Source organism: Schistocerca serialis, chromosome 1, assembly GCF_023864345.2.
Source record: "Schistocerca serialis cubense isolate TAMUIC-IGC-003099 chromosome 1, iqSchSeri2.2, whole genome shotgun sequence".
NCBI classification, from domain to species: Eukaryota; Metazoa; Arthropoda; class Insecta; order Orthoptera; family Acrididae; genus Schistocerca; species Schistocerca serialis.
Window position 1 is genome coordinate 539135743 of NC_064638.1, and position 16537 is coordinate 539152279.

A 16537-nucleotide genomic window follows, 5' to 3' on the forward strand; every position below is an offset into this window, starting at 1 on the left:
TCTGTTAGTAAAATAGATGCGACTATGCCAACCTTCACATTCTGTCAAACAGCTCAGGTGCATCTCTTAGGACTAACAGGACTAAGAAAACTTACTCAATATGTGCTAGACAATGAAGGCTAAGCATCCTTAAGAGAGGGGGGGAGAGGAAGAGGGGGAGGGGGAGGTACTGAGGGGGAGAAGATTTGAAACTGCCTGCCATTGGCCAATGGTAGCTTAGTGTTTGCATGTTCGAATCTCACGTTAACTCCTCACCACTGTATTGTCTTGTCAGCTTTGAAATTAGAGAAGTTTGAGTAATTCTACAATGTACGAGGGTGGTTTGAAAAGTTCTCAGAATCACCAAGAGAGGTCAGCACTAGCACAATGAGTTGTTCATGTAATATTCATTGGACTGTTGCCTGTAAACACATGGCACGTCAGTGCTCTTGGAACAGAGCTGTGGCGGTGACATGGCTCTGTTGTTGTTCCCGCATAGTGATTTGCGAAGATGGAAAAAATCGAGATTCAAGCAGTGATTAAGTACTTTGTAAAGAAAGATATGAAAGCAAAGGATATTCATGCCAATATCTAGAATACACTGGGGGACTCTGCTCCTTCATATTCAACTGTTGCCAAGTGGACAAATGAATTTAAATTTGCTTGGGAGAGCTTAGATGATGATCCACGCAGTGGTTGGCCAAGATGTGTCACTGCTCCAGAAATCATGGCAAAAGTGCACCAAATGGTCATGGAGGATCACCAATTGAAAGTGCATGAAATTTTTCATGCTTGCCAGATGGCATCTGAAAGGATATATCACTTTTTAACTGAAGAATTAGAAATGAAAAAATTATCTTGAAGATTTGTGCCACGACTCTTGATGCTGAATAAAAAATGCATGAAAATGGACATGTTGGAACAATGTTTGGCCCATTTTAGGAGAAATGAACAAGATTATTTGCACTGGTTTGTGATCACTGATGAAACTTGGGTGCACTACTGTACCCCAGAGACAAAACAACAGTCAAAGCAGTGGAAACATGCTGATTTTCTGCCACCAAAGAAAGCAAAGAGAATTCCTTCGGTGGCAAAAGGACATGGCAACAGTGTTCTGGGATGTGAAAGGGATTCTATTTGTAGATTATCTCCCTACTGGGCAAACAATTACTGGAAAATACTATGCTAACCTCCTGGACAAATTGCAACTAAAGATACGCGAAAAAAGGCCAGGTTTAGCGAGGCAGAAAGTCATCTTCCATTAAGATAATGCGTATCCGCACACGTGCTGTCACCATGGCAAAATTACACGAACTAGGGTATGAATTGATGCCACACCCACCTTATTCACCTGATATGGCTCCATCAGACTTCCATCTCTTACCAAAACTGAAAATTTTTCTTGGTGGATGAAGATTCACTTCAAATAAAGAATTGATAGCTGGTGTTGACAATTATTGCAGGCCTGGAGGAAACTCATTTTTGAGATGGTATCAAGGCACTGGAACACCATTGGACCAAGTGCATTAATCTACAGGGAGACTACATTGAAAAATAAAAAAAAAGTTTCAGTGATGTAAGTACTTTTTTCCTATTCCATTCCAAGAACTTTTCAAACCACCCTCGTATATCAGCATCTGTGAAAGTGACCACTGCTTCAATGCCTAGGGTTGCACAAGATATTAAGAACATGACACATGCCCACACTCTGCAGTTAGCTGATCCACAGATAGAGTCCCAAGAAGATATGCCCATCAAAGCTTTTAATTGGTAGTGATCATTAATGAATGATTGTTACCAATAGTCTAGTGATCTACGTTTGTAAGCCCATTGTTCTGTTTTACAGCATATACATTGGGATCCTCAGTGGGGGAGGGGGAAATGGGGGGGGGGGGGCGGGGCAGTTTGCTGTCTGTGTGGAATTTAGCTCTTGTTAGCTTTGTACTTCAGGCTCACATGCACACTGACGACCAATCGACCAATGGAGGCCATTCTGGAGTCTAGAGACAATTGGTGTAACTATGCATCATGATACAGTAAAGACCAATAAAGATTCTCTCCTCCTTCAAGGCATCTTATCTTGTTCATGATCACTGAAGAGTTGTTCATGTACCTAAGAAACAAAATATTATTCTACATTATACTAACTGACTGAACACAGGAAGTAGATTTCACAGTTTGCATGAAAGTCTTCTTAGCAAAGTTTCCTTAAGGAACACTTACCATTCTCATATGCTGGACTGCATTACAAAGAAAGATGTAGAACTCACTTCTCCTGATAAACAAAGTAACACAATGTTTTACCTTCTGATCAGGCAATTAAGAAGGAGAAACTTGGTAAAATAAAGCACAGGATTGTTATTGATCACCTTCTCACAAGATCAATGCACCCTCTCTCAACAGCACATCAGAGGCAGGATCAAATGTTGTGCAAGAAATACTTGCCGTTCTCTTATGGTTTGAATACATCGAGCAGATATTATTAGTGATATCATGCAAGCATACCTGCAACTTGTCTTGCATGAAGATGACAAAGATGTGACAGGATTTCTATGGCACAGCAGTTTTTAAGACAGTTACGGAAACCACAACACCAGGAACTAAGTAACAACTAATCTTTTAATTAGACTTCCATTCAGCAGTCCATTCTAGCTTTTAGCAATGCTGAGAGAACCCACTTCTAGACATGAAATTGCATTTCCCATTCCCCCATATATACAAGCCAACAACATTTTTATGGATGACTTCGTGTTTGGTGCAGGTGATGACAAGGAAACTATTGCTATTTATTATGAACTAATTAACAAAATTGGCCACTACTTAAAACTATTTACAAGACATTTGGAGAACTACAGTATGAGAGTTTACTACAGATACTAAAGTTTAGACATATATTGGAAGGTGGAAATCGACAGCTTCTACATTAATGTGAATGATGTCACAGAAAAGTTATCTGATGGACCTACTATCAAAAGAAACTATTACAAACTGTAGCCTAATTTTATGACACACTAGGACTATTCTTTCCTGTGTTAATCAATGCAAAACTATTATTCCAAGAAATGTGGTGTAGAGAAATTGACTGGAATGAATTGTTCCCCCAATGATCTGGCAAAATAGTGGAATACTTAGGTGTCCACTTTATATTTACTGTCATGCATTCATATCCCACAGTGGATATCAACTACTAAAAATCACGATGTTCAGATTCACATATTTTGTGGTGCTTCAGAATGATCATATGTGGCAGCTCTGTATGTTCACAGGGTTTACATAGCAACACAATGATTCACTTAATCTGTAGCAAGAATAGACTTGCACCCATCAAAAAGATAACAATGCCATGCCTAGAACTTCTAGGTGTACTTGTAGGAGCATGATTACTAAAATATTACTGCACAGCCACAGAGTACAACATTATCTACACCATCTTGTGAACTGGCACTACAGTGACCTTTGGCTGGATGCACAGAGATGCTAATCAATGGAAGACTTTCTTCTGTAACAGAGACAGAAATTCATACATATACAACACCTAGTCAGTGGAAACACTGTCCTGAACATGGTAACCCAGCAGGTCACTTGACACGGGGACTTCTTGGCAATCAAATGAAATCCCAGCATACTGGTGAGAAGGACCACCACGGCTTGCACACCCAGAAGAATTTGGCCAGCTTGTACTCCAGATGTGCATTATGACCTCCCAGGAGAGAGGAAGAATGTAAAACATGTTGCAGCACTTACTACACCCCCCCCTCTCATAGACATTTCCGAATTTAGTTCCTACTGGAGATTGATTTGTACAACAAGCTGGATCCTGCACTTCACACATAAGATTCATCACAAAGATAAACTTTGCTGGAGAGTTGGCAGCAGTTGAGCTTACAAATGTATGCACTTAATCGATCAAAATAGTTCAGTTTCATGTAGGGAATCCATGCACTCCAGAATGGCAAATGGCTTGCAAGACTCCAAAATTTGATGCTTTCGTCCATTCATTGAAGATGGACTCCTTTTCTGGGAGGCAGATTACTGTTTGCAGACCTTGCCAATGAGCAATGATGCCCAATACTCCTTGATTGATCTCATTGCTTCATGAGACTCCTCATCTTTCAAACACATATTAATCTTCATCTTTGTGGTATTCAGATTATATTATCTGAACTTCGAAAAAAAAATTTGGATGCTTAAAGGTCTTCAAACCATTAAAAAAGTCCTGAATATATGTTTACCATGCAAGATCAGGTGCAGATTTGGTAGGTTCTCTCCACCTCGAGATAGGCATGAGTGGGGACAAGTTCAATATAACAGTGTTCACCTGTGCAACAACATGTGCAGTACATATACATCTCCAGTATGAATACCGACACATTCTTGATGGTTTTACAGAGATTTGCTAGTAGACACAGATTGCTTCACACCTTCTACAGCAAAAATGTGAAGACCTTTCAAGCCATCAATAAAGAATTACTGGGACTGTAGAACTTATTGACTACCTCAGAGACCCATCACTTCCTCATTAAAAAGGGAATCGTTAGGAGCTGCATTGCAACATGGTGTTTGGTAGGGAGATTGGTGGGCACCATCAAGCAGTGCCTACAGAAAGTGTTGGGATCATCAAGACTAAATGCAGAACAACTGTACACCAACTTAGTCTGTATTGAAGCTTCAGTAAATGCAAGGCCTCTCTCTCCAGGAGATAACACAGAACAACTGATGCTGGCACTTCTGGCTGGTGAAAGGCTTTTAAAAGTGCCCACTAGACCAGAACGTACCATCACACAGAATTTGACCATAGAATTTAAACTATGGCAGAAACTAGCAGATGACTTCTGGAAAAGATAGACCAAGTAATATATTACGGAGCTGAGGACTTCACGAAGTTGAATGCACATCTGCAAGAGGTATAGACTTCCAACCAGGTGACCTGCTTTTGATTAAAGAGGACTGATGCCCACAACTTGTCTGGAGGAAATGGAGAACAGGAAGATGTGTACAAGAAAGAGGGAATAAAATAAGGATGATAATACTGCGTACATAAGACAGGTAGCAGATAGCATGTCTGGTTCAGCTGGTCACACCCCTGGAGGTTGACCAAGATTGGTAGGACATTGGAAATTATATAGTTAAAGACACTTATGACTATGACTGTTAATGCTTATGCCTAAGATACTACTTCTTCTAAACTTTTTTGTTATATTTGTTCTGTGGTTGGCAAATAAATAAAGTGCTTGATAGACTGCAAATATCAGCTTACTGATATCATTCATGACACCTTACAGTGCTTAAACATAATGTAAATGTAAACAACATTAAAGGATTAGGTCGTAGGCCTGTTTCGACTGGCTGACTGCTGCCTACATGGCAATATGAGGACCAACCTGTGATTGTGGGACATCAGTATGTCCCTAGCTCTGAAATATCTGATTCAATACTGGTAATTGAACCCGGTTCCATCCGCATTGAATGCAGCAACACAAACCATTTAGGTACGGAGACAGTCCTTAATTTCCTCCATTGAAATTATGTATATACCCATGCTTGGATTGGCATTGGTTTTGTTCGTGATTGATGTTTAGACAACATCTGAGCACACCAAATCACTCACTTGCACCTGAAGCACATGTTCCAAGGCGTCACCTAATAAATTACATTGAATTGATATGGTGCTGTTTCTGACTCATATTAAGCTACAGTTTCACAAGAAAGTAAAATTCACAAGAACTCAAGCACAATTCACTTAAAAAACTTGGTAATAACACACTTTAGCCTGCCAAAGCTGTCAGCTTGTGAGAAAATGCTTAGCAACTAAAGATTAAAGAACATGTTTCTCTCACTTATTTCCTTTAATCATGTGTGAAACTCTCACTGGGTGGTGGCACTTACAGTACCATATTCTAGTGCACTTTATTAAGACATTAAAAACTTAGCATGCCTTTCTTACTGTGGATAGAACTGACAGTGCCAGAAACAAGAACAAAAAAAACTATCCTCAATTCTATCAAAAGATTAATATTAATCATCGATTAATGATGCATCAAAGCATAGTAATGACATACAGAGACAGGAATTCAATAATGAAGGTTCAGTCACTCTGTTGATTCCCTTTCATTATAAACAACAGAATGTGAAAATCCTGTGAAGATTTGTGGAACTCCCGTTGGCCGAATGAACTGAGCCTTTGGAAGGCCCATAGGATCTGTACTTCATAGAAGCCATGTGCCCAAACCTCTGCTACTTGGAGCTAACTGGCATGTCAAGGTGCAGTCTTAACAAGTTACTACCTGTTTGAAAAATGTCGCTCAGTATGAACAGTTCCAAATCATTCACTATCATTATTTAAATCCACGTGTGAAATATTCTAAATATGCCCTGATAATTTAAATCCTGATCCATTATTGATAAATATATTTTAATATATATTTTTGAGCTGCTCCTCCTCAGAGCCTTCAATTATGAGTTGCACATATGACAGACCATTGGTATTAAGAGAGGAGACAACTCTGGCATTGTTTGAAACAAACTAACGCTACTTACAGGAAATAAAACTGCAAAAATTATAATGTGTAGAGAACCTCCAGGTCTCTTTATCAGTCTACGCAATTTTTAACATCCTTGTATAACTCCACATCTCAAATGCTTCAGGCCTCTCCTATTCCGCTTTTCCCACAGTCCACAGTTCGCTTCCATACAATGCTGAACTCCAGACGTACATTCCCAGAAAGGCCAATGCTTAATACTAATAGACTTCTTTTGGCCAAGAATGCACTCTTTGCCTATGCTAGTGTACTTTTAATGTCATTCTTGCTTCATCTGTCATATAATATTTTGCTTCCAAAGTAGCAGAATTTCTTCACTTCATCCATTGTGTGGTCCCCAATTTTGATGTTACATTTCCCATTAATCTCTTTTCTGATGCTTTTCATTACTTTCATTTTTCTTTGGTATACTCTCAGATGGTATTCTGTGCTCAGTAGGCTGTCCATCTCATTCAGTGTATACTGTAATCCTGCTTTGCTTTCGCTGAGGATAGCAGTGTCATCAGAAAGTATTATCATTGATATTTTTCATCCTGAATTCCAATTTCATCCATGAACCTTTCTTTTATTTTCTGAAATTGAATTTTTTTCTTACATGCTTTTTAATCCAAGCATTTCATTCTGGTCGTCCATTCTTATAGTTTCTTCTCAGTTCCAACACATACTGTGTATTACCAGTCTTTCCCTAAACTTAAGTCTGGTTTCCTGGGAGTTTTGAACATCTTGCACCCTTTTACATCATCAAATGCTTTTGCTTTGTTGACAAAGGCTATGAATATATCTTGATTTTTCTGGCATCTTGCTTCCATCATCACATCAAGCACAAAATCTTTCCAAAAGCTAAACTAGTCATAATCTAACAGATACTCAGTTTTATTTCCCATTATGTATATACATATATTTTTTTGTCAGCAGCTTGGATGCATGAGCTGTTACGATGACTGCGTGATAATTCTTACACTCATCTGCCCTTGCTATCTTCAAAATTGTGTAAATGATATTTTTTTCTGAAAGTCTGATGTTATGTCTCTAGCCTTATAGATTCTATACAAGAACTTGAATAACTCTCTGGTTGCCATTTCCCCTAATTATTTTAGAAATTCTAAAGGAATGTTAACTATGCTATCTGCCTTATTTGATTGTAAGTCTTCCAAAGCTCTGTTAAGCTCTTGACGGTAATACTGAATTCCCTAACTTTTCCAAATTTACTTCCATTTCTGTTCCTATCACATCAGCAGACAGTTCCTTCCTCTTGCAGAACCCTTCAGCATATTCTTTCCACCTGTCTGCTCTTTACTCTGTGTTTAGCGATGGTATTACACATTACACCTACTCTTTTAATGATGATACTGTTGCTATTTATTTCCCTAAAGGTTGTTTTGACTTTTCTGTATACTGCATGTATCCTCCTGATGATGGTTTCTTTTTTGATTTCTTCATATTTTTCCTGCAACCATTTCACCTTGGCTTAAGTGCTCTTGCTATTTATTTCATTCTTTAGTACTTTCATCACTGTATACCTGTCTTTTTCTTGAAATTTTTGTACCTCCTCTGTTCGTCGATCAGTCAAAGTACTTCTTCTGTTACCCAAAACGTCTTCCCAGTTACCTTCCTCAAACCTTTGTTTGTAAGTACAACACCTGCAACTGCCCTTTTTTTATAGATGTCATTCCTCTTCAAGTGAACTGCCAGTTGTGGAATTCTGTATCATAGTATCTAAAGCCTTAGAGAACATCAAATGCACCCCATCATTCCTCAGTACTTCAGTAGCCCATTTCTTTCTACATTGAATCTTCTGGATGATTCTATTAAACTTTAGCATACTCTTCATCATTACTAAATTGCGGTATGGGTCTATACATGCCTCTGGGTATGCTTTAAAATCTAATATCTGATTTCTGAAATTCTGTCTGACCAGCATGTAATACTTGTGTATATAAATTTACAAATGCCTCAGTGTGGACCGTAATAAAGCTTCTAGAATGTTCTAGAATATTTGTAAGCACAATTTTCAACAACAGCCAGATAAAAGCATCAAGGTCAAAATTTGAAATTGAACATATAGTTGGAATAATTTAAGAACTGAAAGGAACAATAAATAAGGATTCATTCTTTTAAGCAGGAAAAGTTCATATTAAGTAGTTTACATCACTGGAGATTCATTGTACCAGAACATGCATACGTCAGCAGAGCCATTGTGCACATCATGAGACACAGAAAATTACAGTAATCCACAGCTGCAGGATTGAATATCTTCAGAAATATCCAAAAATAATGTGTTTTTCAGCAGTTAGCTTTTAATCAAGGTAATCACTGATGGAATGAATGTTGTAAATTAGAATAGGTAAACAGAAAAGGGAGAGACATAAGCAAGAATAGTTCAGAAAGTAAGTTCTGTTTGGTAATAAAAAAGGAATCAAGTACAGATAAAGAAAGCAGTTTATTTCACAAAAATCTATAACATTTACACTGCTTTTCAACATAGCCCCCATAATTTTCCAGCCATTTCTCAGTTGTGGCATAATTTTATGTATTCCTTCATCATGGAATGTTGCTGCCTGTGTTGCCAACCATGTGATAACATGTTATTTCACCTCTTCATTTTTGTTGAAGCACTTATTGCCAAGGAATGATTTCAGATGCTGAAAGAGATGAAAATCGCTGGGTGTGAGGTTGGGACTGGATGGAGGCTGGCCAAAAACTGCACAAGTTCATCAGAAACCAAAGATGGATGACCACTTTATTCTTTGTCATGCACTTGATCACACTCTACCTTAAATTGTCAGACTCATCTCACCATTGAAGTATTCATTACATTTTCCCAGTAAACTTTGCAGAGTTGTCGATGAATGTCACTTGGTTTAATGTTCTTATCATTCAGAAATGGATCACAGATCTCAGTTCACATGCAGCAGGATTTTTGATCAACATTGCCATTTCGTACAATCATTGTGAATAACACGTGACACAGAGTGAGCTCAAAATGATCATTTTGTTCTTCTTGAACCAGAGACACTACTGTGCATTAGTGGAACTGCGATCGTAGCAGTGCCACAGAGAAAAATTGAAATGGAATTTACTTTCTGAACTATCCTTATATGTTTGGTTGAGTAAAATACTACATAAATAATGTTCATATTGATATCCGCATTGCTACATGTAGATGTGAACTTGCAAACTACAGCATAGTGCAAGGCAGAAGATACGTCATGCCAATGATTGTCCAGTTTTGCCCTGTTACCAGGACCTAATCATTTGTGCATAGAATGATGAAGAATTACTATCTTTATGCCCTTGTAAGTACCTAAAACTCTCTTATCTTATTCTCATTTTCCCTACACACATCTTTGATCGAGGCAGCAAATTTGTTTCACAGCCCTCCTTAAATACTATTTCTCTCAATTTTTTTCCAACAGTTTTGAATTTAAGATACCTGAACATCTCTGTTACAATTTCACATGGGTATACAGACCAGTTATCATTTTAGCAGTATATCTCTGAATTCCTTCAACGCCTCCTGTCAAACCTACTCGACAAGGAATCCAAACACTGGAGCAGTGCTCTAGAACAGTTCACACTAATGTGTTGTAAGTGGTTTCCTTTACTAATGTATCACAGTTTCCAAGAATGCTCTCAAAAGATAGAAGTCTTTCAATCCCTTTGCTCACTACAGATTTCCAGTTTACATTGCTTCACTGTTATACACACAATGTTTAAATGACATGACAGAATCCATTAAATTTTAGCACTTGTATCTTGTAATTGGATACTATCAGTTGTAGTATGTGTGATGTACACTATTTTGCAAAAGTTAAGCATAATGAAGAAATGAGAGCATTTTTGTTAAGCTGTGTCAGAAGGAAAATCAGGGTAATGCTTCATCACAAGATACTGAGTGTACAAAAGCATATGAAACAAGTTATTTGAAAATTTCTAAAACTCTTCTCTGTGATAGGAAAGAAAGGACCAGTGAGCATGCATCTTCATGTGTACTAATGCATGATACACATTTGCATAATCTTGTAATTCCAGATTTTAAGAAAATATTCTCTGATTAAATACTTATATTGATAATTAAATAATGAGATCAAAAATTACCCATTTAATTCATGTCTACTTACAGAATTCTATAAGAAGCTGCCACCCTATCATGCATGGAATTGTTGAAAAAAATGTGTCTGAATACATAGAAGAAAACAGTTGTATAAGGAAATTTTTTGAAAGACTGGCTGCTGCAAACAAAAATCTATTCCTTGTAACAAACAGTCCTTATCGCTTTGTGTAAGTACTCATCTTCTGTTTTGAAACTGTTTAGTAGTCACTTTATGGCAGGCAACTTTAGTCACTCTTCTGTTGTTGATTTAAGTTCTATTGGGCAATGTGGTATTGATGCCTGAAAACAGATCACTATGGATGCACATTTGTTGTCTGAGTTTTTTGTTGCTCAGCTGTATATCAACAAATTTATTTGCTTCAAAAGAGATGCTGTTCGCATTCTCTTTTTAACCAAAGTTGTTACATTCTTTATTTCTAACAGAAAGTCTCATGTATCATATAATTATTCTTATATGCTTATTTAGCAGATTCTCTAAAGTTGTATAAATTATGAAGGCTTTTCCGTGCAAGAATTATATCTTGTTTGTAAAACAATGGAAATATATGTCCTATTTTGTCCTTTATGGGTATAAGTATTCTCAATAATTTTGTCCGTGGTGAACATACACAAAGAAGTAGGAACAGAAACCTGTAGGGAGAATAAGTAGTTGCAAACTGTACAGAGCAGATAAAATGTATCTGTTCACCGAAATAAATGTGAAGTAGTTCTTGCAGACATACATGAATATCAGAATAATCTCCAGATTTGTGAACTGATATTCGCTCCAAGGTGGGGAGAAGAAAAATTATGTAAAGGACAGAAGTTAAAATGCAGAATTAAATGTGAAGAACTAATTGCTATTAGCTACATAACCAGAAAATAATTTGTATACTCATACAGATGTTTCCAATTCAGTCAAGATTTATTGTTGCAACATTGCACATGAAATGATTACATTTACTGATCAATAGCACAAGCAGTTCTTAGGTACCAGGTATCGACCTATGCTGAAACACCCATATTAGTACGTGGTGTAGTCTTTACATGTAGCAATGCAGGTACTGATTCTGGCATCCAGTTGATTGTACAGATGGTCAGTCACAGATGGTCGATCATACAGATGGTGAATACTGTCCTGGGACATGTTATGCCATGTCTGTTCAACCTGTTCATGTAATTCTGTAAGAGTAGTTGGTTAATGAGTTGCACACTCACTTCTCATCCCATCTTATCCTAAATGTGCTCAATTGGAGTCAATTCTGGAGATCATGCTGGCCAAGAAAGTTGCTGCACGTCTTGTAGACCATGTTGAGTTTCACGGACAGTATGTGGATGAGCTTTTTGTTGGAACAACACATCAACTTCCTATTACAAGAATGGCAAAAGAACAGGTCTAACAACTTTCTGCATGTACCAAGCTTGATTAACATCCCTTCCAAAAACATTAAAGGTGAATGAGAGTTGTAGATTATTGCACCACAGACTACAAGATCTGAGGTGGCTCCAGTGTGTCTTGTGTCTTGGATAAATGCACCTACGAGACAATGCTCACCAGGTTTATATCATATGCACAAACAACAATTAGTTGCATGCAGGCAGAACATGCTTTCATCGCTGAAGACCATGACCTGCCATTCCATCTTCCAAGTGCAGTCCTAGAACATATTCTCAACTCAAACATAATGAGTTATCTTGAGCATAATGATCTCCATGACAACCAGTATGGATTGTGAAAACATCAATCATGCAAAACCCAGCTCATGCTTTCCTCAATTTGCATCTTAAAAACCACAGATCAAGATAATCAGACAGAGTCAGTATTTCTTGATTTCCAGAAAGCATTTGGCTCAGTACTACACCAAAACTTATTAACAAAATTTATTACTTTATTTAGAATTTTGTGATAGGGAGAAAGTGGCATGTTATCTTGGATGGAGAATCATTGACAGATGTACCCAAGGGAAGTCTGCCAAGACCCATGCTGTGCATGTCTTATAGCCCTGGCAGGCAGTGTTAATAGTATTGGATGTGTTTTAAAAATAGCTACCAACAACCAATGTGATAACATTTATCTTTATCACTTTTTATTATTTCTTGTCGTTACCAGTTCAAACATTTTAGTCATTATCAGATGGCTGCATCGTGTTTAAAGAATGAACTGTTAATCAACTGTTAATGCTTTGAATTCCTTGGTGTCAGTGACTGTAACCTAGTTGTTTTGAAGGCTTACAGTTTTTCATGTAGCAAAAAATATTGTATTGGTAAATGTATCACTGTGTTGAATGTTTTTCTAGTCACAATTATGAATACTCAGAGATAAAAGTGTGTCACCATTTGCTCTTATACATTGAACACTCTGATTCTACATTACCATCATGTTTTTTACAAACTCTGATAACAAGCAAAGACACTAACAATGTCATTTACTTGTAAAATAGCTAATTATTAACAGTAACCTAAGATGTTTTGCAGATAATGCAGTTATCTGTTATGGAAAAAGTCTCAAAAAACTGCTCACTCAAATATTGACTAAGATCTCAATACCAAAAATGCCTACTTGTTTTAAATGTTCAGCAATGTAAAACTATACACTTCACAAAATGCAAAAGCATAGTATCATATAACTAGGATCTCAATTCATTGATCTCCATAGCTGAATGGTCAAATGTGGCTGACTGCCATGCGAAGGACTGAGGTTCGATTCCTGGTACTGTCAGGGATTTTTAGTTGGAGGAAAGACTGGGGTGTGGTGTACTCAGTCTTGCTGATTGAGGAGCTACTTGACTGAATGATAGGGGCTCGAGGCCATTGGCCAAGAGAGCAGTGTGCTGACCCCACATACTTCCATATCACATCCTAAAATGATATTGGCAGAAGGTGACATGGTGGTCAGTTGGTAGCAGTGGGCCTACCAGGGCGTTACCATCTCAATGAATCACATTTGAAATCTAATATAGAACTGTAATACTTTTTATTTCATGTATCTCTAGTTTCCGAGGATATTTCCAGTAATGAGCGATTATTAAAATCATTACATTGCAAGGGGGCAGCTGTCCAACAGCTTACTATTCCTTCATTATTTTCCTTTAATATTGAAATTGGTGGGTTCCTATGATTTCTGTATGACAGTGAACAACCTCTAACAACTGTGATGGAATCATTAAATTTGTGTTTTGCTTATGTGTAACATGGTAAACTGCGATCACTGTTTCTAATGAGCTGCACAGTGACAATACCAGTAATTATACTTGTAATTGTGCAATACATGTCCTCATGTTGGTTCCTACAAGATATTGCCAAATCTTATTACCTATGATAGTTCTCTCTGAAGAAGAAAATGAAATGAATAATAAAAATTTTATAGTGCTTCAATAATACTGTGACTTCAAGTGTCACTTTTCCATCTTACATTTCCTATGCACTTGGATAAGGTGGACTGTTGTGAAACTCTTTCATTATGGACAATTCTTGTCAAGTTGGGCAAGGGTGGTTTCCGATTGCTCAAACACCTTTGTAAGTAGTGGTAAGCTTAGAGCTCCATTGCTTATTATTATTTACCAATCATTTTGAGTGCACTTACTTTCTGATAATACCAGTTGTATTTTTGCATAACAAGTGTAATCAGTTTTTGCCCAAACATTTGAGCAGAACTCAAAAATGACTGCTTTCCTAAATACAACTAGGAATTAATGTAATATTGCAAGCACTTGACACAATGAAAAATGCCACATATAAAACGAAAAAGTCACTCGAGAAACAAAATCATTACCAAAATGTGCCATGCAGGTGATAAATAATTCTAGTTTAGATCAGTCCAAATGCCATGTCATTTTTCAGTTCTCGTAAAGTAGCCAAATGGTTGCTAGTAGTTATTTTCTTAAGGCAGCCACATGCCTTGTCATTTTTCTGTTCTCTTAAGGCAGCCAAATGCTTGGTTGTCAGCTGTTCTCTTAAGGTAGACCAATGCCTCATCATTTAACTGTTCTCTTAAGGTATACAAATGCCTCACCATTTTTCTTTTCTCTTCAAACAATGGAAAATTCAGAATGGAATGTAACAATATCAGAGAAGGAAAGTTGCTACTCACTGTGTAGTAGAGATGCTGAGTCGCGATAGGCACAACAAAAAGATTCATACAATTATAGCTTCTGGCCATTAAGGCCTTTGTCAGCAATAGACACATATTCACACACGCGCGCATGTGCGCGCCCACACCCACCCACACACACACACACACACACACACTCTTAAGCAAACACATGTTTGCGGTCTCAGATAACTGAAACAGTGTGGCCGAAAGCTATAATTGTGCAAATCTTTTTGTCTCCACTATATGGTGAGTAGCAACTTTCCTTTTCTAATATTCTTTTCTCTTCAGGTTGCCAACTGCCTGTGATCTCTCAGTGCACTTATCCAAATGTGTGGGATTATCTCTTAAAGTAGTCAAATGACTCATTATTTCCCCTTACCCTTAAGGTAGGTAACCAAATGACTTGTCATTTGCGTGGTCTTTTATGGTAGCCAGATGCATCATCATTTATCTGTCCTCTTTAGGCAGTCAAATGTCTCATCACTGTGCTTTTTTGAGTGAACAGTTTGTTGAGAAATGAAAAGGAATGATCGCGTACAGTCAGTCACAATTTACCTGTGACCTTTCGGTTCATTGATAGGATACTGGGAAAACACATTCAGTCTACAAAAGAGATTGCTTACAAAACACTTGTGCAACACATCCTAGAATGTTGCTTAAGTATAAGGTCTGTTCAGAAAATTCCTGATCATTCGTAATTCTCTTCCAGTGGTATGTTGGGGCGAAATGCAGTTGGCAGAACTGCACATGCCTATGTTTAATGTGTAACTGTCGGAAGTTTCATTGTTGTATGTCTGGTAGTTACTGTTCAGTGCTGTACTGTGTCACACAGTTTCCAAATTTTGAGATGGCAGAGTTAGAGGTGCAATGCATCTGCATTGAATTTTGCATGAAACTCAAGTTGAAAGATGACCCTCATTCAGGATGACCTTCAATGTCTACCGACAATGCTCATGTCAGAAATAACAACAAAACTGTGCATGCCAATCAAAGACTGACTGTCAGGGAGATTGCAGAAGAATGTAACATTTCAGTTGTGTCACATTGTGAAATCTTGACACAGGATCTTGGAGTGCATCATGTGTCTGCCACATTCATACCACAAAAAATGATGTATTGTATATATTAATACTATTAGTAGGATCTATGGAACGAAAAACTAATCTAATCTAATCTAATCAAAGCTCGTGAGTCAAGACCAGAAAGACCTTCACTTTGCAGTCTGTGAAGATCTTTTGGATTGTGTCAATGGGAATGAGATATTTCTTAAGAGAATCATACGTGGTGATGAGACGTGGGCCATTGGTTATGATATTGAGACCAAAGTTCAATCTTCACAGTGGGCTGGGAAATGTTCTCCAAGAATAAAAAAAAGCTCATCAGGTCAGGTCAAATGTCAAAGCCATAGTGATAGTTTTCTTTGACTTTGAAGGATTAGTTCCTCATGCATTTCTGCTGCAGGGACAAACTGTTAATCAATGGTACTATCAGAGTGTGCTGTGATGCCTGTGAGAAAATGTGAGAAGGAAATGGCCTTAAATGTTGTGAGAGAATTCATGGCTCTTGCATCATGATAATGCACCCACACATTCATCCCTGTTGGTGTGTAACTATTGCACAAGAAATGAAATCACTTCGTACTCTCCAGACTTGTTGACCTTTTTTTTTTAATTTCCAAGATTTAAAAAAAACCATCGAAAGGACAAAGTTTTGCTATGATAGATGAGATAAAAGAAAATCCACAGATGTCACTTTTGCTATGATAGATGAGATAAAAGAAAATCCACAGATGTCACTTCACGCGATCTAGCAATAGGCGTTCCGAGACTGCTC

General features: G+C 37.6%; 1 protein-coding gene across 4 annotated transcripts in view; it reads left to right on the forward strand.

The window, feature by feature from the left end:
- LOC126475027 (5'-nucleotidase domain-containing protein 3) overlaps positions 1–16537 on the forward strand; it is a 137894-nt gene that overhangs the window by 38500 nt on the left and 82857 nt on the right. For all 4 annotated transcript variants that reach the window (XM_050102571.1, XM_050102579.1, XM_050102595.1 and 1 more), the window contains exon 5: positions 10642–10799. In XM_050102571.1, coding sequence (XP_049958528.1) covers positions 10642–10799 — 158 coding nt within the window. The remainder of the gene's footprint in view (positions 1–10641; positions 10800–16537) is intronic.